Source organism: Mastacembelus armatus, chromosome 7 (genome assembly GCF_900324485.2).
Source record: "Mastacembelus armatus chromosome 7, fMasArm1.2, whole genome shotgun sequence".
NCBI classification, from domain to species: domain Eukaryota; kingdom Metazoa; phylum Chordata; class Actinopteri; order Synbranchiformes; family Mastacembelidae; genus Mastacembelus; species Mastacembelus armatus.
Genome location: NC_046639.1, coordinates 6084158 through 6109388, shown reverse-complemented (window position 1 = coordinate 6109388; position 25231 = coordinate 6084158). Strand labels below are relative to the sequence as shown.

Below are 25231 nucleotides of genomic sequence, written 5' to 3'. Positions count from 1 at the left end.
TAGCAGACAGAAAAACTGGTTTGCTATTCACTTAAAGTGATTAATATGGAAGAGAGCAAAATTTACTGTTGCATCAGAACACAGAAAACAGCAGAGTGTCACACGCAATGATGGGAAAAATAACATCCACAGCAGAATTTCCAGGCAATAGAAACTGGTTTCTCTCCTTATTACTTGGTTCTTAATTAGCCAGAAGCACTCCTGTGATTGGTAGCCCATATGTTTGTACCTGTCCAGCATCCACAAAAAGCCAAGACTTGATGTGAACCTTTCTGAAAAAATATAATGCAATGTTAGAAATTAAACCACTTATTCCAAGCCTCACAGAACAGCAGTTGTCTGACCATGACATTTATTATTATTTAAATAAGTCATTAAGGCCTGAAGATGTTATATTAACTAAGCAATATTTTACAAAAACACATCAAAAGAGCAGAAAATGTAAGCAAATTAAAGTTTAACACATTGTCTTTTCTTCTTTTTGCTGAAGATGCTTCTGCACTTTTACTTTTTCTGTGCAGGGCCTTTATTTGTGTTGGAGAATTTTTACACTGTTGTGTTGATACTTTTCATGAGCAAACGATCTTCCACCTTATTGTGTTTGTATGATGACTTTGTCAGGGCTGTTGTGACATGCAGGCAGTCACTGTTTAAACCCACTGAGCTTTATGTTAAATTCAAGTCAAAATCCAAATGTTTCCAAGGTTACCATGTCAGATTGAATCACCATCACAAGACTTTTTTTTTTTGGCAGTAATGGTGCAGCCATGAAAACATGACATACTGGATTTGAATATTTCACTCAGTGTGAATGTGATAGTGCTGTAATGAAGGGAAGTCAGTTACACAGCAAGAATCTTAGGGGAATATTCAGACAGATGCACACATAAAGACATGCACACACACACACACAGTAATTCCCAGTAATCCTACCTTGTCAGGGAACATGCACTGTAAACATAGCTGAATGATAGCAGACACGCACAAAACCTGTAAACAATCAAATAATCCTGCCACAGTACAAACACTGCTGACAGAGACACAAACACAGAGAAGAAGTGAGACATAGCTGCTGCTTTTCATTCAGCTCAAACTGTCTTTTCTTGTGTGTAACTGCACAAAAACTGTGTGCAGACAGACAGAGGCTTGGTATGTGTTAAGGTCAGAGAAATGGACACAGGGCAGGGCAATGTGAGAAAAGACAGATGGGAGCAGTTGGTGTGACAGGTGAGGACATAGACTGTAGTCACTTTAGGTGTGAAAGACAGAAGTGAAGAAATGAACTGGGTCTGAACAAAACAAGGACAAATGGATGAAAAAAATGGGAGAGAAGAAAAGAAAATGAGCTGGAGGCACATTATTTAGAGCAAAAAATGAGGGTTATAATGAGGAGGTTTTGAACGGAAAAATAAAGAGGCAGGACATAGGAACATGTAGAGAACATGGAAGGTTCTCTTAGCATGTCTTAACTCTGAGAGGGCTATAATGTCATTACCGCTAACATACAGGTAGGCCTTGCCTTAATGTACTTAGCTTATATTAAAGGTTTTTATTATTGTCAAAGGGAAAATTGTTGAGAAAATAGTCGATATTCATTTCTACTCAGTAAGATACAGCACACAGGTACACACAAACCTACAAATGGATGAAAAAAATGGGAGAGAAGAAAAGAAAATGAGCTGGAGGCACATTATTTAGAGCAAAAAATGAGGGTTATAATGAGGAGGTTTTGAACGGAAAAATAAAGAGGCAGGACATAGGAACATGTAGAGAACATGGAAGGTTCTCTTAGCATGTCTTAACTCTGAGAGGGCTATAATGTCATTACCGCTAACATACAGGTAGGCCTTGCCTTAATGTACTTAGCTTATATTAAAGGTTTTTATTATTGTCAAAGGGAAAATTGTTGAGAAAATAGTCGATATTCATTTCTACTCAGTAAGATACAGCACACAGGTACACACAAACCTACACACAGATAAAGCACTGTCGCAGGAGGCAGTGGCATTCACGACAGTGGCAGCCTCCCAGGAGAGCAGCCGGGAGACTGATTAGTATTTCCTGAATGTGCCTTTGCACTTTTATATCAACCTCAGAGTGACATTTCCACTGCAATTACTGAACTAATCAGTTAACCAGCGATGGCTCCGTCATGGCCTGCCGTCTGAGTTTGGGCAACATTTCTTTCTGTTGTTTTTCTGTTTTTTAATGTGTCTCTGGGAAATAATGGCACGTCTGCAGAAATAAGTGGCAGGAGCCACAGTTCACTGGCTGATGTGTGTGTGTATATTGTTGATTTGCTTAGCCACTGGCTCCTCGGGATGCTGCAGTTTCTTAAAAGATTATCATTATGGCATTTTGTGTTTACGGCACAGAATACATTGCAGACTGACGGGAGAGTTGTGAGATGGATAGAGCGACATTTACATGAACATGAAGGAGGAAAGAGAAAGGGACAATATGGCCAAAGAGAGAATGTTCAATAACTAAAAATTATGTCTGAAGCCAGGAGCAATTATGGTAGAGTTTAGTTTCTTATTGATTAAAGAGCAACAGAATTCAAAGTGTCCACTAGTAGTTGAAGAGACCAGCATTTGGGAATGGTAGTATTTTATTGTTTCTGAGTCCACTTATGAATATGTTTATTGAATATAAACACATTAGAATGTCTTTATGGACTGAATGTAGTTAGTTTTGTAGAGAATAAAAAAATTCCTCACTATAAAACCTAAACCACAGAGTCTAGTGTGCTAAAGGCGTGAAGGACTTTCACCATTTATTTTGTCACTCCTCTGTGACATTCATTAACCCTGTCCTCGCTCTTTTTTCTTTTTGTTGCGTTTGCTTCTCACTGGGGGCTGTGCTGCAGCTGCAGGAGTTGTGGAAACTAAAGTAAAACAACACAGTGATAATAATATTCCTACTTTATCATTCAGCGAATAACTAAAGTTTTCTGCACTTATTGCTATAATGCAATCAACATTAAATGAAGGTGGAATCATTGTTTCACTGCTGCAGGTCACAGAATAATAGGTGGTAATAGGTCATTAGGCTAAAGCCAAGTTCTTCTCAAATGATCAAGATTTGCAGTTATTTGCATGAATATATTTTCAAGCAAGAGACTTTTTAGCCTTGGAGCTTAGCAGTTCTGCATGTTTTACCAACTTGGAACTGGCATCAGATATTAGACGCAATCCCAGTGTTTGCTTGTTTTTTTTGGTTGAATGTGCTGAGACCATTCTGTGTAAGGTCATGTCTATACAAAGTCATGTAAAATAAATAAGTAAGTGATTTAAATAAATTATTCTCTTTTGTAACATTTATCTAAGTCTCTTTCTGTTGTTTGCATTGTTTTCATAGTTATAACAATGCTCTGCAACCTTCTTTGCCAGGTCTTAGAGATTTTTAATGAGACTTTCCCTAAAGCTGCTTTAATCAAAATCTTTTGTAACAGTAGATAAAATGAATAATGGGATTTGGAAAAAGGGAAAAAATGCCCTTGGTTGGAGACCAAAACAGAGCTGGAAGAGGACTGAATATTGGTCCTGCAGTTGTCAGGTTGACACAAACACAACTCCAAATGTGTGGTACTGAGGTTTCTTAACTTCTACATGTGTAAACAACTGTTTGTAGCCTTTTCTAGGTGGTAATATTGTGTGTCAGTGTTGTGATCATATCTTGCAAATCAATAAATTCAGGTTTAACCAAAGGAAAAGTTATGCAGTGCAGCAGCATCTGGAGGTCCATAAAAAGATTTGACTCATGAAAATGTCACATTTTTTTGTTTTGGGTTTGTTTATTTTGCTGTCAGTAAAGCTCTTTATTCAAGGTGGAATTTATTGCCATTCACTTCATATACAGTACTCAGTATGCAGGAGAAACAAAATTGCATTTCTTGAGTGCTACAGTGTACACAATAAGCACTGATGCAACAAAAACTGAGCTACAATAAAAACAGAAGAATATAATTAATAACTGAAGCACAAAAACACTTGAAAATGTAATGAATGAAGTGTCCACAAGTAAGGATGTGCATCATTTCACTAAAAAAAAACCAACTAAAAATAACATGATATAAAAACAAAAAAGTGACCAATGTAGCAGTGTGTGTCTGTGTGACAGGAGTGTTGGTAATGTGATTACTTTCTTTAAACATCTAAACATGTGCAGTGGAAAACTTGCAGCACAAATTAATACACTTACCTTTGTTGGTACATATTTCTAGCTGTGAAGAGGTGGAATGGCTCTGGTGCGTCACTGGGTACAAAAATCTAGTTTACTGTCTGATTCTAATCTGATGTGTAGGTTTATCAGATGTAAACTGATTTTTTTTTTTTTTTAATCAAGGAGAGTTACAACCAAAGTAGAGACTGAATGAACATTTTTCTCCATTTACCTCCCACACACCAACAGTAAATATGATGTCATATTGAGTGAGTCATATGATTTATTACTGCTTCCTTTAATGAAATGAAATTAAACCCATCACTCCTGGAGCTATAGATCGACATTAGGTAAAACAGGCATTACCACTTAGTGAGTGATGTTCAGACAACTACTCTGAGTAGAGGACATCAGTCACTGGAGTGTGTAGCCACGGTTGGGAATGGCAGGAATATCAACAAAAGTAAATTGACTTTGCATTTGTTTACTTTCTGCTGGTCTCTGTTTCTCTGCCGCTCTGATAAGTGGGGCGATGCTGAAGTTGAGGCTTTGGCCCAGTGGTCATCCAGGCTATTTGGCCAGACTCTCTTTCTCTCAGTGTCCTCTGCTTGACAGGGACACACCTGTTTAAAGTAGCAGCAGCAACTTATTATGCTCACTGTGTCGTCAGTCTCCACTGCCTGCAGATGCTGCTGTCTGCCCTGCAGGACCCTTCCAGTCCAGCAACTCTCCCACCTCTCCAGTAACAATTTAGGGCTCAATTAAGGGAACAGGCAGTATGTTTTCAGTCAGAACAGCAGAAAATAAGGTTGATGAAACAACTCGTCACACTTATTAAACACCCTCAGGTTGTAATTTTGGCTCTAACCCCTTACGAGTCAGAGCTTCTGCCTTTAAATTTTATGAGGAACCTTTTACTTCATAGAGTTGGTGCTGGGGATTGAACTGCAGTCTGCAGTGGCTCATCATTTTGGGCTAGTGGGGTACATATTGGTGAACTTGTTAGCATGCAGTTAGCTATTTACACATCCAGCTATTGCAGTGCAATGTTTTAAGTCACATTTATGGACACAAATATCAGTTCAGTATTCATTCCTCATTTATCTCTTTTCTGTGTTCAGCTAAGTCCTGAATGAAATATGTTTTGACCTGCTAAATGCTATATTCCCCAGTTAGGATCCAACTTTGTCTGCTGTCACTGGGATTGCAGCTTTTTTGTGCAGCTTTTTTGCTGAACACATCTGTCTGCAATAATTCTCTTTTCTCATTATGAGCAAAAACTTCTGCATGGAAGCAAGAAGCCATTAATATAAAATACTAATTAGAAATAATAAATTTGAATAAAATATAAGAAATATCTGATTTAAAACCACATAAAAGAAAATGTGAATTATGCTAAAGAGAAATAAAGGGAGCAGGAGGTTAATTAAAACAATAAATAACTAAAGACAATAACCTACTTATGGAAGGCCACTGAGCAATCAGAGCATTAGTCCTTATACTTGGAAATTAGTTTTGGCCTGACGGTCCCACTCATTATAACTCTATTGTTGCTTGGTAACAAGGGAGTGATTGGGGTGCATGCATGTGTATGAGTGCGTCTTTAAAGAGTTATCAGAGCCTGGCGTTATCACCTCTGACACCTTATTAAGGACAGTGTTGTTTTAATTATACATTGATATCAGCGAGTGAAGATAATTTTGAGTGGCATTCGTTATGTGTTCTATTAGCATTTGAAGGCCGACAAATGAGTTCCACTTTGTGAAAGTGGGCTGCGCAGGATCATATGCAGAAAAGTGAGAAAGGATGTATAATAAACAGCAGAGGATGACTGAGCCATAGAGGGAGAAAGAGAACAAAGTGAGAGAGGTGACAGGGAAAGAGAAAGTCAGTTGGTATGCTGTGAAACACTACCTTGAGATAATGTCTATATAATTGAAACTAACTGATTTGTAAATTTAAACAAGAATATACTCAGCACTAAAAGGGTTTAGTGCTGTTTCCAGTCTCTACCATTTCCTGAGGGAAATAACTGGCTTTTAAGTTGCTTAATACTCCACCACTACTATTGCTGTAGCTGAGAATGACACTATGAGAAAGGTGAGAGGGAACCAAAACAGTACATTTACAAACCAGGATGCTAAACAATGAGTTAAATCTCACTATACATCTCTGTAGAGACAAGGGGAACCACGGATAATAATTCTCAGTACGTTCTTCACTTCAAGTGATCTCCATCACATTTTCATACTGTTAATATAAATATCATTTATAGCCACTTCAAGCTGCAGACAGCTCTCAATACACAGTTAGCAGCACAAGTAGGAGACTTATTCAGCTCAGTGATGCACAGTGCACCTTGGGAATCGTACTTAACATCTCGCCTTTTAAGTGTATAGACGCTGATCTTTTCTAATGCAGTTGTTCTGATTCAGCTGGGAAAATATAATACCCATCATGTCATCAAGTCATGGAAAAGCTCTTGAGTCACCCAATATTGCCTTCAGACAAAATGAATGAAACTTTTACTTCGGGAACCATATTCCCCAAAATTGCTTCTCCCACTTTGCAATAGCCACTAGTACATGTGGTGTCCTTGTGAGATTTTTTTCAACATAGCTGAACCCATCTTCTACCAGAGCCAAGGTCTAATCTGCCAGAATGAGGGAAAGCACCTGTGCAGGCTGCAGGACCTTTAAATTAAAATAAAAAGTAAAGAAATAATAAATAAATAAGAAGAAGAATGAGAAAATTCATCTGAAGAGTAGAGCTACCGGAGCCAGCTGTTCTTATTCACAGTCCCAGGGACAGGACAGAACATATCCCAGCATGCATTGGATACCCTTGGGACTTCCTGCTGAGCTGTGCTGTGCAGATCAATGTATTACAAAAACATATAGCTTCAAAGAAACATCTAGGCCAGGAAAGATAAAAGGGAGCTGTATATATTTTTATTTTTTTCAGGAAAGTTTTTGGTGTCCCTCCAGTCCTGAAAACAACCAGCCAGGCTCTTGAATGCTCAGAGAATGTCAATGTGGTGGAAGCATTTTAGGATATACATATGACTCTAGGAGCCAGTGCTGGCAGTTGTTTATAGGCAGTCAGGACTCCAAAATCCCCATTGGATAACAGCTAATATGTTTCTGAAATCTCCCTGCTGTCTTCTTCTTTGACACTTAAGAGAACTCATCTAGTCCTCAGCAGTAGTGAACTGGTTTCCACATTGAAAGTTGAATTCAGGCTTCCCCTGTATTTCAAGCGTGCCTCAGTTTAATTGGAGTCTCACATGCATTTGCAATATGTCAATATGCAGATGCTGCTCTGGAGAGAGGGCTGCGAGTTTCTCTTGGCTTTCTGTCTGATTTGCACAGCAGAGAGGCGCTCATCAAGTCATCATTTGATTGCATTGTTTATTTTGATAAAAAAAAGATGCTATTGCCTTGAAATGATGTCCATCATTAGCTGTGCCTCAGACAAGAAGACTGCAATGTTTTGTTCATTTTCTTTTGTCTCCTTGTTGTCTACCTACAAGTCTGCAGGCGAAGAAGACACCTGTAGAAGGATCTGTGGATTAGGATTACAGTGAATCTTTGTCTGAATGAGCGGTTAGACACCCACTATGTCTTTATTTGGGTCACCATGGCAACCACAGTCTGTTAAGAGGTGATATAGACCTGACCCTCAACCTTCACCGACACTACTCACTTGCTATAAACGCAGTTGGGTTTCTAAATTGAACAAGTTTGGACAAGTAAAAATGAAAAAACAAAATGCACCAATGCTGAAAGCATCTTTTATCCACCATTTCTAACTGATAAGAAAACAATTGAAATCCATATCAGCCATTTGAGAGAGAAGAATCTGGAGTAATAATTATGTAAGAGCCAATCCTTTACAGTTGCAAATCAATGTCATATCCATTTGTCACAGATTGGCATGCTCATAATTGCTTCTCTTTATAATGTGCTGGGAGTTTGGAATATTCTTTGAAATGAATTTTCAGCAGCTTCCAATTATTTTTGAATGTTTTGCAAATGAGCCCAGACTGCACTCAGTCTTGGCTTCCACATGCATCAGGAATGTTTTTTTTTTTATTCCCGGTCTTCTTATTGTGACTTTCACATCGAGGCCATTTCCAGCTTAAAGCCACCAGCCGTCGCAACTAGTTGTGACAGTCTTTGTGACTGATTTGACAGAGCAGATGTGATTGTTAGCCTGAATGCATGGCCTTCTGTTTGTATGTCGTGCTCCTGTAAGGTCCAACTGAAACATAATAGATGTTTTTCCTGTCTGCTACAATATATATAGTGTCTACTCACATGTCCTGTTCTTGTTTAATAAAACTAAGAATCTGAAAAGGAGAATTTTATCGTTTATATATGTTTTGGTTTTATGATAACAGCCCACTGTATTGCATGCAATTGTTACTGTTGTTCTCCATTTACTGTGCATGCATGGAGAACCCGACACCACACAGCCAATCAATTCTTTGCATAAAGCATTTATGGCAGTGTTGTACCACAGGCAGAATAGAGAGTTAAGCGATGTTGATGTTTCCTATCTCCATGAAAGAGCAGTGCCAGGAGTTCCCCTAAACTTTTTTTTTCTGATGCTATCTCCTGTGTAGTGGAGACCGTCCTGAATCGAGTTGTGTCGTTCCATCGATTGAAAGTGCAGATGTGTTTACTTTGTTTCTCCTACAGAGTCTTATCCTGCCAGCTGCTGTCAATACAATCAGCTGAGAGGAAAAGGAGCATTTCTGATATTTCCCCAGATACATTGTTTCTTCATTCTTAATAATAAAAACTATTAATAGTGCATTAAAAAATTGCTGACATTGTTTTTGACTGCAGGCACGTTTCATTTGAACTTATGTGTATGTGTCACATACTGTATGTTTTCACCACTCATTGTCACCACTCTGACAAGACACAACAGAGTGGATGAGTCCACTCTGTTTATTTCTCAGTCCACAGTAAACACACTACTCTTCCTGTTCCCTTGACATATGCTTTTGCAAACTTCCAACCAACCAACCAACCAAAGAAACACACACAGCATGAGGAAAATAACAAAGGATTGATTCTTTGAAACATAGCACAAAAAAGAATGACTGAACAATGGCTCATTCCTCTTAGAAATCCTATAGTAAAAGATATTATGTTTCAGGCTCTCTGTAATAGCATTGGCAAAAAAAAAATATCGTAGCTAGCCAGAGGGTATGAGTGTGTAGTCTACTGCTCTATCTTTAAAAAGAACATTCATCCAAAGATTTTTAAAACTTATCTTTGTTTTGTAGTTTGACCGCTGCCTCAGCTCTCTTTCTACGAGAAGCATGGTGATATCTTTAATCAAACGCCCCAGGGCTCTGCTATTCGGTTGATGGAGGACTATTAAGAGAGTGCATATAGTATTATGCTGTGTGATGATTGCTGCAACTGCAGCGAAGTATTAAAAATAGCACAGTTAATACATTTTTCATTCATTTAATTAAATTCTATGGTTTTTTAGTTAGTTTGACCAAGATGTTCTTCAATCAGCAATTCATTCATTCAACAAACAGGACATTTTGTTGGACATGTTGACTTGTGTGTGTCTCTTATGTCTGTTATCTTGTCTCCCAGCTTGAATCTTCCCCTGCTGTCACTTTGAGATTGGGCAGGTAGTGATGGCGTGAACGCTGTGCGTTTGGGAGTCGGAGTTGCCTACATGCACTATTTGCGAAATGAATTAATCTCTTGGTATTCAGCAACAGCATGTGACAGGCTGGGAAATCTAAAGCCTCAGCGGATTTCTCTCAGCAGAGTGTGAAATTTGTCACATGGAGGAGGTTCACTCCGGGGAAAGAGCTGCAGGGCCTCTTTTCCCTGCTGACAGTTTTTCCCGCCCTCTAAACTGCACCAAACAGTGACAGGAGCCCATGATATGAATGCATTCATTACTTTAGGTCCATCCCACCTTCAGCGGTACTTTGGGAAAAGCAAAATGAAACCCAGATGTTGAAAAACAGGTTAGTTAGCATAGAAGAGTGCCTCTATCTTTTGATGTTTTCTTATTAATGAGGGTGATGTCTTCCTCCCTCTCCTCTGTTAGGATGCTGTCCCCTGTGATCAAATTGGCTGGTAAACAAAAGCTCAGGGCTGGCTGCAATGACTCTTACTTACTGTCCAACTTCCAGCCTGGGGCCACATCTACTGTAGTAGTTGGTCCCACCTCATCCCCCTGAGGAGCTTGGCTGCTTTATTATAACCACTCAGATGTTGAATCATGGTGCTGTTCCAAAAATAAATCTATGAGTACTCTATTGTGCAACTGGACTTAGTGTAACTGTGTGTGTCCAGAGGGAAAGGAGATTTGGCACATGCTCATTGTGCATGATTGTATTATATGTGTACTGTTACCCACTTGACATATTTCCATACTTATGATTTCTTCTGACTTTAGAGCACATCGTGTAATTATGTGGCTTTTTTTGCACAGCCACCACAGCATTTCCTATTGCCAGGTGTCTATTTTGTCAAGCATTCACAGCACACAGTAGGAGCACAATGGCACCACTGCACTGCATTAGCAACAGTGAGAAAAGTGGTTGCAGGCTCTCGTAAATCAGATTCGATTTAATTTATTTTGTCTACTTCTGATGACATAAAAAAAGTAATTAAAACTAACTTAAGCGTGATACACAATTTCATTAAGCAGGTGAAGACAGCATTGATTTAAGTCAGAATAAATTATGAGAGAGGCCAGGATGAATGTGCTAAGTGAAACATGGAATTTCAAGAGCTTTCTGGGGCCATACTGACTTCAAGTCAGGCATCAGGTGAAATGCTTGGTGACAGCTTTTTGGCTTTCCTAAATGAATTTTTCTCCCTCCTGCTGTGGGATGATTACAGTTCATTATTGTACATCACATATTATTAGACATGCACCAGAGAGACAGCCATACAAATTTAAAAATTCAGTTGAGCTAAACACATACAGGTGGACTGACACACACCAGAAAATACACTCACATACTGTAACTACCAATAAACATCAGCGCCCATTATAAGCTAGAAGTATATTATCACCATCCATTACAGATCATCAAGTGTAATTCACAGCTCACCTTTGTCTTGTTCTCTGCAGCTGGACAGACATGTAATCATTTGAGTCTGGAGACTAATTTAAACTCAACTCAAATGGCCCAACATTATAAGGCTCCTCTCAGGTACAGTTCCCACAGACCCATTCTGGGCTGTGGCACCAAACACCATAGTTAGCTCAGACTTCTGCACATTTAGCAACACACACTGCAAACTTTTATCTAGTGCTATTTCAGTAACACTCTAATGTCTAACACTGGTCACCAGTTCAAAACCAGGAACACTCATCAGCTTACCCACAAATGGAAAATCCTTGTTGTCAACTTTTAGTACTTTTCTGTTTTGCATAATAGTGCAGATTACAGTTTGCACAGGTGAGTGTATGATTGTTGATTGTACATACTTTGTTTCTGTAATACGGTGGCGTTCTTTCAGAGGAGCCTCATTTCAAGCCTTCTGGCTTTTTTGTTCTGCCTGCAAATCTCTTGTGTTTTAAACATAATTTATATAATTTTTGTGTATTTTCTCTTCTCTTTGATGTTGTGCAGATAAGTAATATCAGCAGATAGGTTGATGTTATAGTGTATACGTGAGTCAACAACAATTATGGGGAAAGGTCTTATGCAGTCTATTTTATAGCTATTTTTCACAAAACTTGCAACAGAAGCATAGATCTGAAGTCATACCTTTTTGAAGAAGCAATGCATGTGGTTTTGTTGTCGGGACCAGAGGAGCAGTGGATGTATCTGTTTACAGTGCACATTGTGCTACCATGCTATAAGTACATAATTGGCATGTTTTCATCATGCCATGAACAAGTAAAAGGAATTGGTTATTTCAGTACAGTATGCAGACTGTAGCACCTAACATAATAGCATCTAACAGCTCACTATCAATTGTTATTCACTGTGATATTTAAAACGTATCTAGTGTCAAAAATGACCACATCTTGAATGCTTAGTTTTGATCTTTTAATCTATATTCAATGTATATTGATGGCAACTTAATCCAGCTCTGATACAACACAGGACAGTAAATAAGGATGGTTTTCTCAATAAGATAAAGTTTTTAAAAAACTCTACCACTGGATTACAGGCAGTATCATATCTCAAATATATCATAATATGTAATATATATAATTGCAACCCCTCACTACAATGTTGGACTTTGCCAATAACAATAAAAACTGCTGCTATAACAGCCTCAGCGACAAGAGTCGGAAATGACTGATGCTTAAAGTTGCAGAGAGCTGCCACAGCTGTCCCCAAAATACAATGTTGCCTGGTTATTTACAAATGGTGTGGACTGATTTTCATTTATATAGAGTATATGCACAGATGGTTTGGACATGTTCAGAGGAGGAACAGTGAATACATTGGTAAGAGGATGCTTAGGTTAGAGCTGCCAGGAAGGAGGCCTAGAGGAAGACCAAAGAGGAGGTTCTTGGATGTAGTGAAGGAGGACATGAGGATAGTTGGTGTGGGTGAGGAGGATACAGAGGATAGGGTTGATTCGCTGTGGCGACCCCTGAAGGGAGCAGCCGAAAGGAAAAGAAGATGCACATAGTGACACACTGGTTAAGATGGTACATCAGAGCAGACCAGTAAGTTCTCTGGATGGCTGTTCTTGACAGCCTCAACAGCCTCAGCAGGCAGTTTGTTGACCTGGGAGGATTTTCAGCTGATTTAGTTCACCTAGGCTTTCGAGACTATAAAAGCTGTACCACAACCTCCTTCTGTCTCTCTCCTGCTAAATCTTACATTCCCCTTTGCTACCGATATCTGGCATGCATCCTTATGCCTTTTTCAATCAGTTTTTGGAAACATTACAAACTTTGGACTTTGGGAACAGTGGATGTCATTGACTGATGGGCGGCGTGGTCACAGCAGTATATGGGCTGCATTACCCAGTCCACCACAAGTGCTGCAGGACAAACGCAATGAAAATTGTTAGGGACTGCACCCATCCAAATAGCTGCTTCAGAGAAGGCTCACAGAGGCTGAGAAGTTTCTCTCATCAGACTGCCAGACCTTGACCTGCCTTAGAGATTGTATGTCTAGACACAATATCGGGTGAGATTTATTCCAATTAGTCTTTCAGCTCTCTGCTTTCAGACATTGTTTTAACACTACCAGCTTGAGGAAAGAAGGGGGGGGGTCCAGCAACAGGTTATCAGTAGGCCAACACTAACCTGTTCCACAAAGGTGTAAATGCTGCGGCTGGTTCGACAGGAGAATTATCCAATATTTCCCAACCAAGCCAAAATTACAGAAAAGTTCAAAATAACTGACTGTTTAGTAGAAAATTTTCTTTATTCTTATAATCTCATGACCCATTATACCCAACACCACTGGACTAAATTAACAGTACAAGAAAATGCTGCTTATGCGGTGATGAATCAGTATTAATCTAATAATGTCAGATACATCAGTCACATTTCACTGTAGAATCTGTAATTTCATACTGAACCCATGTCTTACTTTCTGTACTTCTTAAACAGTGGTTTGAATGCAGCTCATGGCTGGCACAAGGAAACACAGAGGAGATTTGGAGGTGACGGTGAAAACTGAGACATGCAGGGTAAAGACAGGCAGAGGAGGTTTTAACATGTATAGTATAACTATAGTTATGCTACATTTTTGTGCATTATTCCTCTTACACAGCCTTAAACCACAGTGATAGAACACTTCCCTGCCTTTATTATTATATATGTGAATGGACTGTACATTATAAAATACTGTAGTCACACTCAACACATGAGGATTTAAACCTATTTAATCCTGCTGTCTGCCATTTAAAATGCCCTCAGCTGTAGTAATGTCTGTGCCCCTGTGACTGGGCCCGGGGCTGTTTTTCCCTCAATGTTTACTCAACTGTGAGTGACAAGAGGACGGTGCACACTGGAGTTACAGTCAGCTATATGCTGCTGTGATGGCCTCCTTGTCTGCCTGGCATTTCTCTCACGGAAAAGAGCGAGCGTGGGCTCTGCTCATGGCTGGCACGAGGAAACACTGAGATTTGGAGGTGATGGTGAAAATTCAGACATGCAGGGTAAAGACAGGCAGAGGAGGTTTTAACATCCCATATGTCTCCACCGCATATCAAGGTTTGGCACAAGGGATGAGGAGTGAAGAAGAGGAGGGGGGTGACAGCGACATTAGTGGTACAAGTCACCATTTTCAGGCAGTGGAAGAACTTAATCAATACATAATAAATAAGTCAACTGTATAACTGCACCACATAACTGGTGAATGAATGTCTTAGTCCTTCAAGCAGCTATTTACAATCTCACTCTGTTCTACTTTTGCTCACTTTGAGGGAATAAGAGGTCGCCTGCTAACTGCAGGAGCCTCAGTAGAAAATTGAGCAGCTCTGAATGTTTACGAACTGGCAGTTCTAAGACATTTATGTTTCCCATCTAAATTCACAAGTCATTTCCAATGTTCACAAAGAAGCTTCTGCACAGGAGGAATTTGAAAATATAATTTCTTGTAGTTATTTAAAGTATCCTGTCAGCAAAATCTCCCTTCCCTTTTCATTTCTGTTTCTATCAGCCATAGGTGGGAGGAAATTAATGGATTCTTGTCCCAGAGCATTATTTTCTCTAAGTGTTTGGTGCCACTGTCCGTTAATCATGAAGAGCAGGGGCTGCATTAATGTAACAATTAGTGTGGCCTCATGTAGTGTACTTGCCTCCACCTGATCAGCTATTATATTGTTTTGTTGTGAATATCCTCCATTTTCCTCAAGAAGGAACTGACAATAAGTCATACTCATCTAAGTGACATGAAGAGTTGGTGCAGCTTTATAATATTAGTAGTAGGTTATTTTAATTGTTGATTAATCTAAATGTATTAATTTGTGTGAAAAATCAGTTTTCCAAAGTACAAGGTGATGTTTAGGTAGGTGATGTAAAGATAATCAGTTTACTATCATAGAAGAAAATTATAAATAATCATAATTTACAGGCTCAAACTAGAGAATCAAACTTGATGCTTATCATACTGTGGCAGTGCTGAGGTCAGTGCTTTTTAGAGGCAGCACTCAGACATATATAACTTTAGTGAATACACACTATATATGATATGCTCTCTGTTTTCCTCCGGTCTCCTGACATGCCCCTCACTTGGCACTATGATGCTATTGTCTGTAAAGGTGTGATAGTTACTAAGAGCCTGGACGGTGTCTGGGAATAGGATGAGAAAGGAGGTGGACTGTCTCTACTGGCCTGTGAAATATTCATCAAATGAAGCAGTGACGGGTGGGCAAGTGCAGCAAGAGATGGAGAGGAGTCCACGGGAGGAAAAACATTAGAGTCCAGGAGACGCAGGGGAATAAGGGAAGAGCAATGGAGACTGGGAAGGATAGAAATATAGGAAAGAAAGAAATATTTTTATTGTGTGGGAGCTGGTAGTTAAAGTCCCAAATATGATAGATAAAAATTCCCCTCACAACAGTGGAGGAGATTTTATGATATTTCAGACATAAAACAGCAGGTAATGAAGGAGAAAGACTGATGATGGTTCCCTAGAAATGTCAAATTCTGACATTTAAACTGATTTCAGATAAACACTAGTTTTCTTCAAGCCCTGGAAAAGTTTGCCCAACAGCCCCTGTCTTCTCCTCTGTCTCCTCTATAGTCAATAACATTAGGAGGACCTGCCATCGAAAAAGATTAGCTGATCATTACCACAGCTCTGCCCTGCAACCTGCACCAACTCAAGTTGTCATTCAGCAGTCAGTGCACTGGACAGGATGGTCTCAATTTGCATGATCAATTCTCACTCATTATTCTGACTTTGACCTCTAGACAAAATCTTTTTAAAATTCTGCAAAACACAAATCAAATATGTTTAATTCTTGAAAGCACTCAGAAAACAAATTTACTTATTTATTCCTGTAAAAAAGTAAAGTTTGCTAAAAACTACAGAGAAAGTATTTAAAATAATTTTATTTGCATTAAGTTAATGCTAATGTTAACAGCAACACTAGATCAATGATGCTAAAGGTTGATGTTTAGCAGATGATTGATTAATGCCATTTTTATGTTATACTGGAGTTATTGTAGTGACCAGTTTCCTGCCTGTAAATAGTGTTCTTGTCCACATGGAAGTTGTAATTATGAGTAAGAAAGTCACCTTTACTCTGTTCTGACATATTCCAGTTGGTACAAAACGTGTAAATTACATCCATTATTAAAGGCAATGAAACAGAAATTTTATGTATGCTATACAGAACAAGAACAGTATTTTAACTCTCACCCATCTGACTTTGCAGTTAGGCAGCAGTGACTTACATTATTACCACTTATTTCAAATTACAGCCCTGCACAGCAGCCATTATTAAGGTTAATAGGCTTTTGTGTGTTAGTGTGCTATTACACTAAATGGCTAATTAACACTAAATAGAAAATAAAGCTGAGGATGATGGGAAATATTTTTCAGTATTGGAGAAATGAACATTTTGAAATGACGATGGGACTAAATGAAAAGTTAAAAGGATCCCCAGAGTTAACCATGAGAGGGTTAAAAATTTCTGTACTAACTTTTTATGGCAGTCTGTCCAGTTGTTGAGTTGTTTCGTTCACCTCAGGGCATCATGTGTTTGGGAAAGTCTACATGTCTGCACAGGATTTCATATCAATCCATGTAATATTTGTTGAGATATTTCAGTCTGGGCCAAAGTGATGTTTGTCTTTGTCCTTGTCTGTCTAATGAAGAAAAAGTTTCTGTATAAAGCCTTTTAGTTATCCATACTGCCCGAGGATCCCTGTGCTTCTCCTCTACCTATTCTTGTTTGCCTCTCATCTTGACTTCTTTTTTTGAGTGACTCAGTTTTGATACCATGTTCTTGGCATCATTATTACACACACACACACGCGCCACAATGCCTCTGGCTTCCAATCCCCTGCTTAGTTTATTTTCTCTTTGGAGTGCATCTCTGTTCCACCCAAAGCTGGTTATTAGCGTGGTGATTCAGCTATTCATTCAGGACAAAACAGGAGCAGGATGGTTTCGCTCTGCTGCTTTAATGTTTTTAATTATTTTGACTGTTGTGCTGCAACCATGAGTGATCAAACTTCAAGATCACCATCACCTCGAGTGTAAACTGTAATCAGTCCATCAGTCACCTTTACAGGAGGTGCCAGACTACACTGGCCTTGTTGGCATGTGGGTCTGCTGATTTCCGCAGTTTTTAACACACTGGCGTCTAGGTGAATTATTATGCTGGTGGGATTTAGCTATGCCAGATACATGGATCTGGGAGACGATTGGTCTTTTGGTCAGTATATCAGACCACCACTTTGGCCCAGACTGAAATGCAAGAATAGTTGACAGATTAGAAGAACAAGGGTTAAATGAATAAACCACCAGTTTAATCATACCAAATGAATTTTATAAACTCAATCATATGTTTTTGATGCAAAATTCTAATCTGAAAATTAGTAACTAAAGTAACTTAGTCACCGTCGCAGTGAAGTAAAAAGTACTTTTCCACTGAATTGTAGTGGAGTATGAAATGATAATACTCAACTAACGTACAAGAACCTACAAAATAACAGTACTTGAATAAATATATTTAGTTACTTTCCACCACTGGCTGCATATTCTTATATTTGCCTAAACATTAATCCCTTAACTTATTTTCACCAAGTGTATTCATGTGTTAAGGTGCCCAATATAGTATGAAATTTTCAGGTTTTGCAAGGATGACAGGATCCTTACCAGATTACTGTCCTGAATTACACACAAAGAACAAATGTGGATATATTTGAACACTGGTCACCATGAGCTGTTGTCTGCTAGCTGTTGCATTTAAATGACATTTTCCCCACTGATAGCTGTTTAAGCATACAGCATAATAACAGTGAAAGTGTTTGCACTTTACCAAGACATTCCCATAAAACAACAGAGTACTAATGGATTGAACTTACCCTGCTGAGACATCTTTTAGTGACTCACAGATTGTAAGACTGTATTAACACAAAAGGGATGGCAAAGTGCACAGTTCTGTGCATGATTTAGAAAGTATTTCAAAATCCAATGTAGTTCTAAAAACTGATATGCATAATTATGCGCATAATGATTAATTGCAGCAGAGCACTGTTGAGTGCTTTTCAGTACATGGGAAATCGTGTGTGAGTGACAGCTTTATTGGTCACAGAGTGAATACTGTGGCAAGAGTGTGAAAAGTGACACATCACAGTTAATGAAGCTGAACCTGAACTTTCCGAAGTCACGGTTTCCCTCTGTCGTTGTCGTAATATCTTGTTTTCATGTTCCACATGATTTCTGCTGCAGAAAACTTCCTTCAATTCATTCATTCATCATAACAAGCAGAAGAAGTATCTACCGTACGCATGCTGTGCAGGCTATGTTCATTAGACATGTTCATTTAAAGAAATTATACAACCGATGATATTCCCATCAGTCTTAGCTGAACTTTTTGATAATTAGTAGATGTTAGCATGATACCATCTAAACCATATTCACTATCTTAGGAGTACTTGTATCTCCGGAAGCTTGTTAAGGTTAGCATTCATGTAGTGTCCAAGTTGTGATTCCGATTGAGGAAGTTGATATTTATTTGTTGTGCCAAGAATGAAAAAACAGCCACAGAGGGAAGTTCATACCCTTTATAGAAAATGTCTATAAAAATGTCCTAATTCTGACATCAGAAAGGTGTGAGAGATCAGGGTTTCTGAAGCTGTGTAACCATCTGAATAGTAGTTCTGATGGAGTATACTACCACAGAGCCGCTAACATGGCTCTGTGACTCTGTCTTGTTCACTTAAAGCAAATATTTCATCTGAAGGAAACATTCCTTTCAGGTTTGTCAGTCAGAGTCTAAATGTGTGCACAGTATTTTTTGTGGCTTTCCGTACTTTTCATTTCCCTTTCTTGATAACGGCAGAATGTTTTTTCACACTCACATTGATGTGTGCTTCTGTAACCAGCAGCCTCTCACTGACTTTACATGATAGATGGCCAGAATGTTTAAACCGCCCGTGGCAGGACCCAAACTCTTTCTCAACAATTACTTGGTTGGTTTGTTCTTTCTAATCATAGATATGTCATTCTGTGCCATAATGCTGAACAATAGCCTCCTTCGAGCGTTAGCGGCTAAACTCCCTCCTCTTTCTCTCTCTCTGTCTCTTTCATTTTGCATCCTTGCCCTCCGTTGCTTCCTGCTCTCCCACACTCTCACTCTCCCTTTGTGAGTTATGTAACTCATACAACACTAAATGCAAGATTACGCCTTTGCTAAAGAAAGCTTAATATTGGTAGCAGGCATGATGTCAGTTAACTGTCATGCACTCGTGGCTTTGTAAAACTTGTCATATGGGCCTTTGCTGATATCCCACACAGCTTCAAACTGACATCTGTGCATTGGCTTTCCTTAAAAATTAAGGCCACATTCATCCTGGCTGGGATGCGTGGTCTCCATGGTAACATCAGGTCCATTATAAGTGCCATAAAGAGCATGTGAGGGAATGTTAAATCACCAGTCTGCCAGTCTCCATCACCTCATTGGGTTGATTGTGTAACCCACAAACCCACGGGAATGCCACGTCTCTCCTCTTTCTTCTCTTTCACTCGCCGTCACTCATCTTTCTTTCTTTCACACATGCTCTTTCTCCCCCTCTCTCTCTCTGTTTCTCTTTCTATCTCTATCTCTCTCTCTCTCGCTCTCTCTCTCTCTCTCACACACACACACACACACACACACACACACACACACACACACACACGGACAGCAGAAACAGAGACAAACACTGACCCCCAGTGGAAAAGCACTGAACTCTTTAACAGGATGAAAGGTCTCCTAACTAGTTTTTAAGGCGTATGCCCGATGGTGGAAAGAACCAAGAGACATTTTCTCAAGTGCTATTCTGAAGCACTGAGGTATGTCCATATAGTTTGAATATCTCTGTTTAAATTTTACTTTATAATTCCACTACATTTCATGGGGAAATATACTAGTTAATTTTAAGGGTTTTAAATCCAAAATCAAAACTGTGTAAAAACCACAATATATAATCAGATCAAAACTACTTTTTCCAAAAATCTGTGACTTGTTTTCAGATGTCTGTTATTTGAAAACATTTTCCCTTGAATCTCTCATAAACTGTTTTATAACGGCAAAGATTATAGAAGTGTCCAACTAACAAATACAGTTTTGTGTATCACAGCTTTGTTTTTTCTTTTATCCCCTCCCATGAATCCTCTCACAGTGGTCGACCTATCTTGGAAACCACTAGACTAAACTATAACTGTATGTAAAGAAACTACATAGATGCCTCAGTTATTAGATGTGTAATTTTATCACTCAGTGGCATATTTTTCTGCAGAATGAGCACTTTTGATATTACAGCCACATTTCAGTTATAATACTTCTGTACTTTTGCTTCTGTAAGATTTTGAATGTGTTTTTATATTGTGTTTTGGTACCTTTACTTAAGAAAAAGATCTGTGTACTTCCACCACTGGATAGATGAGTAGAAACTTCTGTCTTGTGTTTCTCAGGTTTTCACCCGCTACGGGAAGTGTTACACCTTTAATGCAGGTGGTGACGGACGCCCTCTCCTTATCACCACAAAGGGAGGTATGGGTAATGGACTCGAGCTGATGTTGGACATTCAGCAGGATGAGTACTTGCCAGTCTGGGGAGAAACAGGTGAGGGGAACATCATTTGCTCCACTCAAGAGCTGCCAGATCTGGTTATCTGGCAGTTTGTGTGGGCAAATGTGTGCATGGTTTCCGTGTTGGTGTGTGGGTTACCTCAGAGACAAAACTCTTCCAAAACACAAGGCAATACTCTTTCAAGTGTCTGGATTCATTAGTGGAATAGTGTTTCACAGCGTATTAAGTTGATCCCACAATGTCTGTAGATGAGACGTCATTTGAAGCTGGAATCAAGGTTCAGATCCACAGTCAGGACGAGCCGTCCTTCATTGACCAGCTTGGGTTCGGAGTGGCACCTGGGTTTCAAACATTTGTTTCCTGTCAAGAACAAAGGGTATGAACTTTTGTTTATGCTATTTGATAAATTATCCTGGTTGGGTCATATTTGTGTATTTTTATCCATCAGTTTTATGAACAATACTCACCAAAATCAAACAAGGCCATGAAACATGTGACCTGCCTTTGTTGACAAATCACAATTTGGAGATGTCTTCACATTCAACAGTTCAAAGAATAAGCATTTACATTTTATTATCATAACTGACAAAGAAAAACATTTGAGGAGCTGTATCCAGGCAATGATTTGCATTGTTGCTTAAACAACCTTTTCGCAAATGTTTCAAGATTTGAAAAACTTTGTTAATCCAGAAGAATGATTGCTTCACAAAACAAAAATCAAACAAAAAGATCGCAACAGTGTCATAAACCTTTTTGCATAAGAAAAATGTGTGTGCACTAGAGATGAATCAATCAACTCAATCCTTCACATTTTTTTAAGCAAAACATAAAAACTGCATTGGCTCCAGCTACATTGTGAGGATTTACTGTTGTTCATTCATACATTCATACATCACTACATAACTATTACTGGAGAAAAACAATTGTTTTGTGTCATAAGTAATGATGTTTTCTGTGTGGTTGTTGCAGCTGATATATCTTCCCCCACCCTGGGGAGACTGTAAGGTGACACCCATGGATTCAGACTTCTTTGACAGTTACAGCATCGCAGCCTGTCGCATTGACTGTGAAACTCGCTACCTGGTGGACAACTGCAACTGTCGCATGGTGCACATGCCTGGTGGGAAATCATTCTAATCATAAATCAGAGTTACATCAGTCATTGTGCCACTAAAAATTACTGTGCACACTTCAAAAGGAAGGAAAGCAGAAAAAAAAATCTTTGATTTGAGTGTGTGTTGCTTTGGCTGCAGGCGATGCACCGTACTGCACTCCTGAGCTGTACAAAGAATGTGCTGACCCAGCCCTTGGTAAGAGAAAGTCCACAACTATGTTGACACACTAGACACACACATCGAGACTGTTGCATGATATCTTCACGGCTTGCAGATCTGTAACAAAGGTCAAGTTGAGCTCTGGTTTTCTTCTCTTCAGGTTTCCTTGTGGAGAGAGACACTGATTTCTGTGTGTGTGAGACACCATGCAACATGACCAGATACAGCAAAGAGCTGTCCTTTGTTAAGATTCCCAGCAAGGCCTCTGCTAAATATCTTGCAAAGAAATACAACAAATCTGAGCAGTATATTAAGTAAGTACTATATATTACCATATAAGGTATCCATGAGAGAGATGAGCCATAGTACATAGTTACAGTTGTGCTCATTTTTAAAACACGTCCAGGTTCTTCACAGTTCTGCGCTTCTGTGGATTCAGGCAGGACTTTTAGTTTTTCTTGTGACTGTAGACAATCTTTATGACTGGCTGTTTTTGTTTTTGGTTTTTTTTTTTGGTTCTTTTTACTATTTCTTAAAGATTCAATATCTAATATTTAGAAGGATCTATTGGCAGAAATGGAATATAATATTCATAAATATGTTGTCCTTACCTGAATTTCCCTTTGAGGGTGGATAAAGTTTATTTTATTGTATCTTATCTTATTTTATCTTGTTTTGTCTTGTCTTGTCTTATTAGTTGTAATCACTGTAAAATAATTAAATAATAAAACATTGACTTTCCTAATCTTAGAAAGAGCTTTTTAAATCTACATAAGGAGAAGAGGCAGCCTTTCTGTGCTGCCATGTTTCTACAGTAGCCTACAATGGTCAAACCAAACACTAGCTAGCTCAAGACAGTGAATCATATTTTGTTTTTAAGGTGATGGCCACCATACCCTCCCTCACATTTGGAAATGGGAGGTGGTGGTTGTTCAGAAGGTTGCATTCTTCAATCTCACCACCAGATGAAGCTTTCACATTTTACACATCACACCTCTAAATGTTTATATACTTATCCGCTGCTTTAAATGTTACCTAAAATAGGATATTAATGTATTGACTTGCTTCTTCTTTCTGCACAGGGAGAATATCCTGGTTTTGGACATCTTTTTTGAGGCTCTCAACTATGAAACAATTGAACAGAAGAAAGCATATGAAGTAGCAGGCCTTTTAGGTACAGCTTCAATAAATCCCCTAATGTAAGATTGATTGATTGACAGATTGGTTTTCTTAGTATAATCTGACATTTTCTTATTCCAGGTGATATTGGTGGCCAAATGGGACTTTTCATTGGGGCAAGCATACTTACTATTCTGGAGCTATTTGACTACCTGTATGAGGTGAGAAAAAGTTTAAATTGTGGAATAATACTGCTGTTTTCTTGTGCTACCGTCGCGGACACTGGTGTAGTGTTCTCAGTAGTTCTCAGAGAATTTGGGGTATAATAGTACAGTCAACATTTTAAACAGTTTAGTTTGTGATTGTATTTGTAAGCAAATTCCAGTAATTCTAGACTTCTTTTTTAAATGTTGATTACATCTAGGCTGACAAAAAGGGTGCAGAATTTCTTCACCACAATTTTATTCATGGCAGTGGAGAGGGCTTTGACTCAGCATTTTTCATGTTGAGAAATAAAGCTTACAAAAGATAAAATTGAATGGATATTTGAACATTTGCATGAAAAAAACTAAATATAAAAAGCAGACTATTTTTTATTTTTATTTCTAAAGTCCATAACACAAACTCAGCATGGTGTCTCTATTTTCCTTTGCACTTTGTGGAGCCATGGTAGGTTGTTGATTGTTTATTTTTTAATCTCTCAGGTGATAAAGTACAAGTTGAGTCGCTGCTCTGATAACAAGCACAAGCAGCACAACAACAACGACCAAGGTACAGTCTTGAGCTTAGATGATGTCAAGTGTCACGTCAGTAACTTTCATTAGGCTCTTGCAGCTTTGAGGAGGACGGTGCTGCACTCCCTCGTCCCTGAGCTGTGTCGTGGACTTTGTTCATTACAGTTTCCCAGACTGCTGAAGCAACAGAGAAGGTGTGTGGACTGTGCCTGGGGCAGGTTTTTGTGAACAAGATGAATACAGGAATGTGGCTAAAAAGTAAAGACATGACCACACTGACAGCAAGACAGCAGTGATTGACATGAGATGAATTCAGAAACATTAGAATATCTGCATGGTCATCTGTAAAGAGCTTTTCAAAACATAGTAGCAGATACAGCAAAGGAGACCATGTACTAAGCAAAGGTTCAAATGCGTTCAGTGAATCAGCATTAGTAACTCCAGCTGTGTAGTGGTGTTTGTCATATGTCAATTTGAAGGAGTCTTTTGTAAAATAACTGGTCTGACAGATTTATTTTGAATTTCAAAACATCATGGTTTGTTTAGAAATTTGTCTCTAGCGCTCTATGTTTTTCACTTCTGTCCTTCAAGGTTTGTTGGTAGTGCTTTATTTCATGGGTCCACAAATTGAAATTCCTAACAAGTTTCCTGGAAATATCCATAATCTGTTGCTAAGTATAGGAATTAATGTGATCATTTGGTACTCTTTCCTAAGCTGACACAAACTTTTTTTAGTATTTATTCAGATGATAGCAGGTGAGTTACACATACAAAATGTCAAATATGTCATCCAAAGAAATTGTTCTGAAATGTACAGGGGTCAGAAAGAGCAATGTCTCTCATAGAAATGAATCTTCAAGTCAATAATAAACTTAACAAATTAAGGTAACAACATCATTTCAGATCTTTGTGTTTCTTGTAATTAGGTCCAAACTATATGGTTCTTTCCAAACGATTAGGAAACAGGAGCCCTGTACAACAAGATATTAAAGGTTTGTTTTCAGAAATTCAAAAGACTTTTCCTTTACCAGCAAATTTCCACTTTTGTATTAGTGGCATGTGGCATCATCTAACGCCTGTGCTCCCTCCCTGTGCACTGTGCCAGTATACTGTACTACCTCATATTGCAGGGTGCCAGTGCCATGAAGGCTTTATGAACGAAGCAAATTTTTGTCTATACAAATCTAAATACAACAGGTTGAAGGTGATG

The 25231-nt window shown here is 38.7% G+C and overlaps 1 protein-coding gene across 1 annotated transcript in view; it reads left to right on the top strand.

Annotated features, from left to right (window-relative positions):
- The window catches only part of LOC113145097 (acid-sensing ion channel 1-like), a 40092-nt gene extending 15525 nt beyond the window's left edge, over positions 1 to 24567 (top strand). Inside the window, exons 3-10 of the mRNA XM_026331470.1 lie at positions 20777 to 20927; positions 21143 to 21270; positions 21864 to 22014; positions 22148 to 22204; positions 22329 to 22482; positions 23251 to 23342; positions 23429 to 23508; positions 23992 to 24567. Coding sequence (XP_026187255.1) covers positions 20777 to 20927; positions 21143 to 21270; positions 21864 to 22014; positions 22148 to 22204; positions 22329 to 22482; positions 23251 to 23342; positions 23429 to 23508; positions 23992 to 24111 — 933 coding nt within the window. The 3' untranslated portion in view covers positions 24112 to 24567. The remainder of the gene's footprint in view (positions 1 to 20776; positions 20928 to 21142; positions 21271 to 21863; positions 22015 to 22147; positions 22205 to 22328; positions 22483 to 23250; positions 23343 to 23428; positions 23509 to 23991) is intronic.
- The last annotated feature ends 664 nt before the right edge of the window (positions 24568 to 25231 follow it).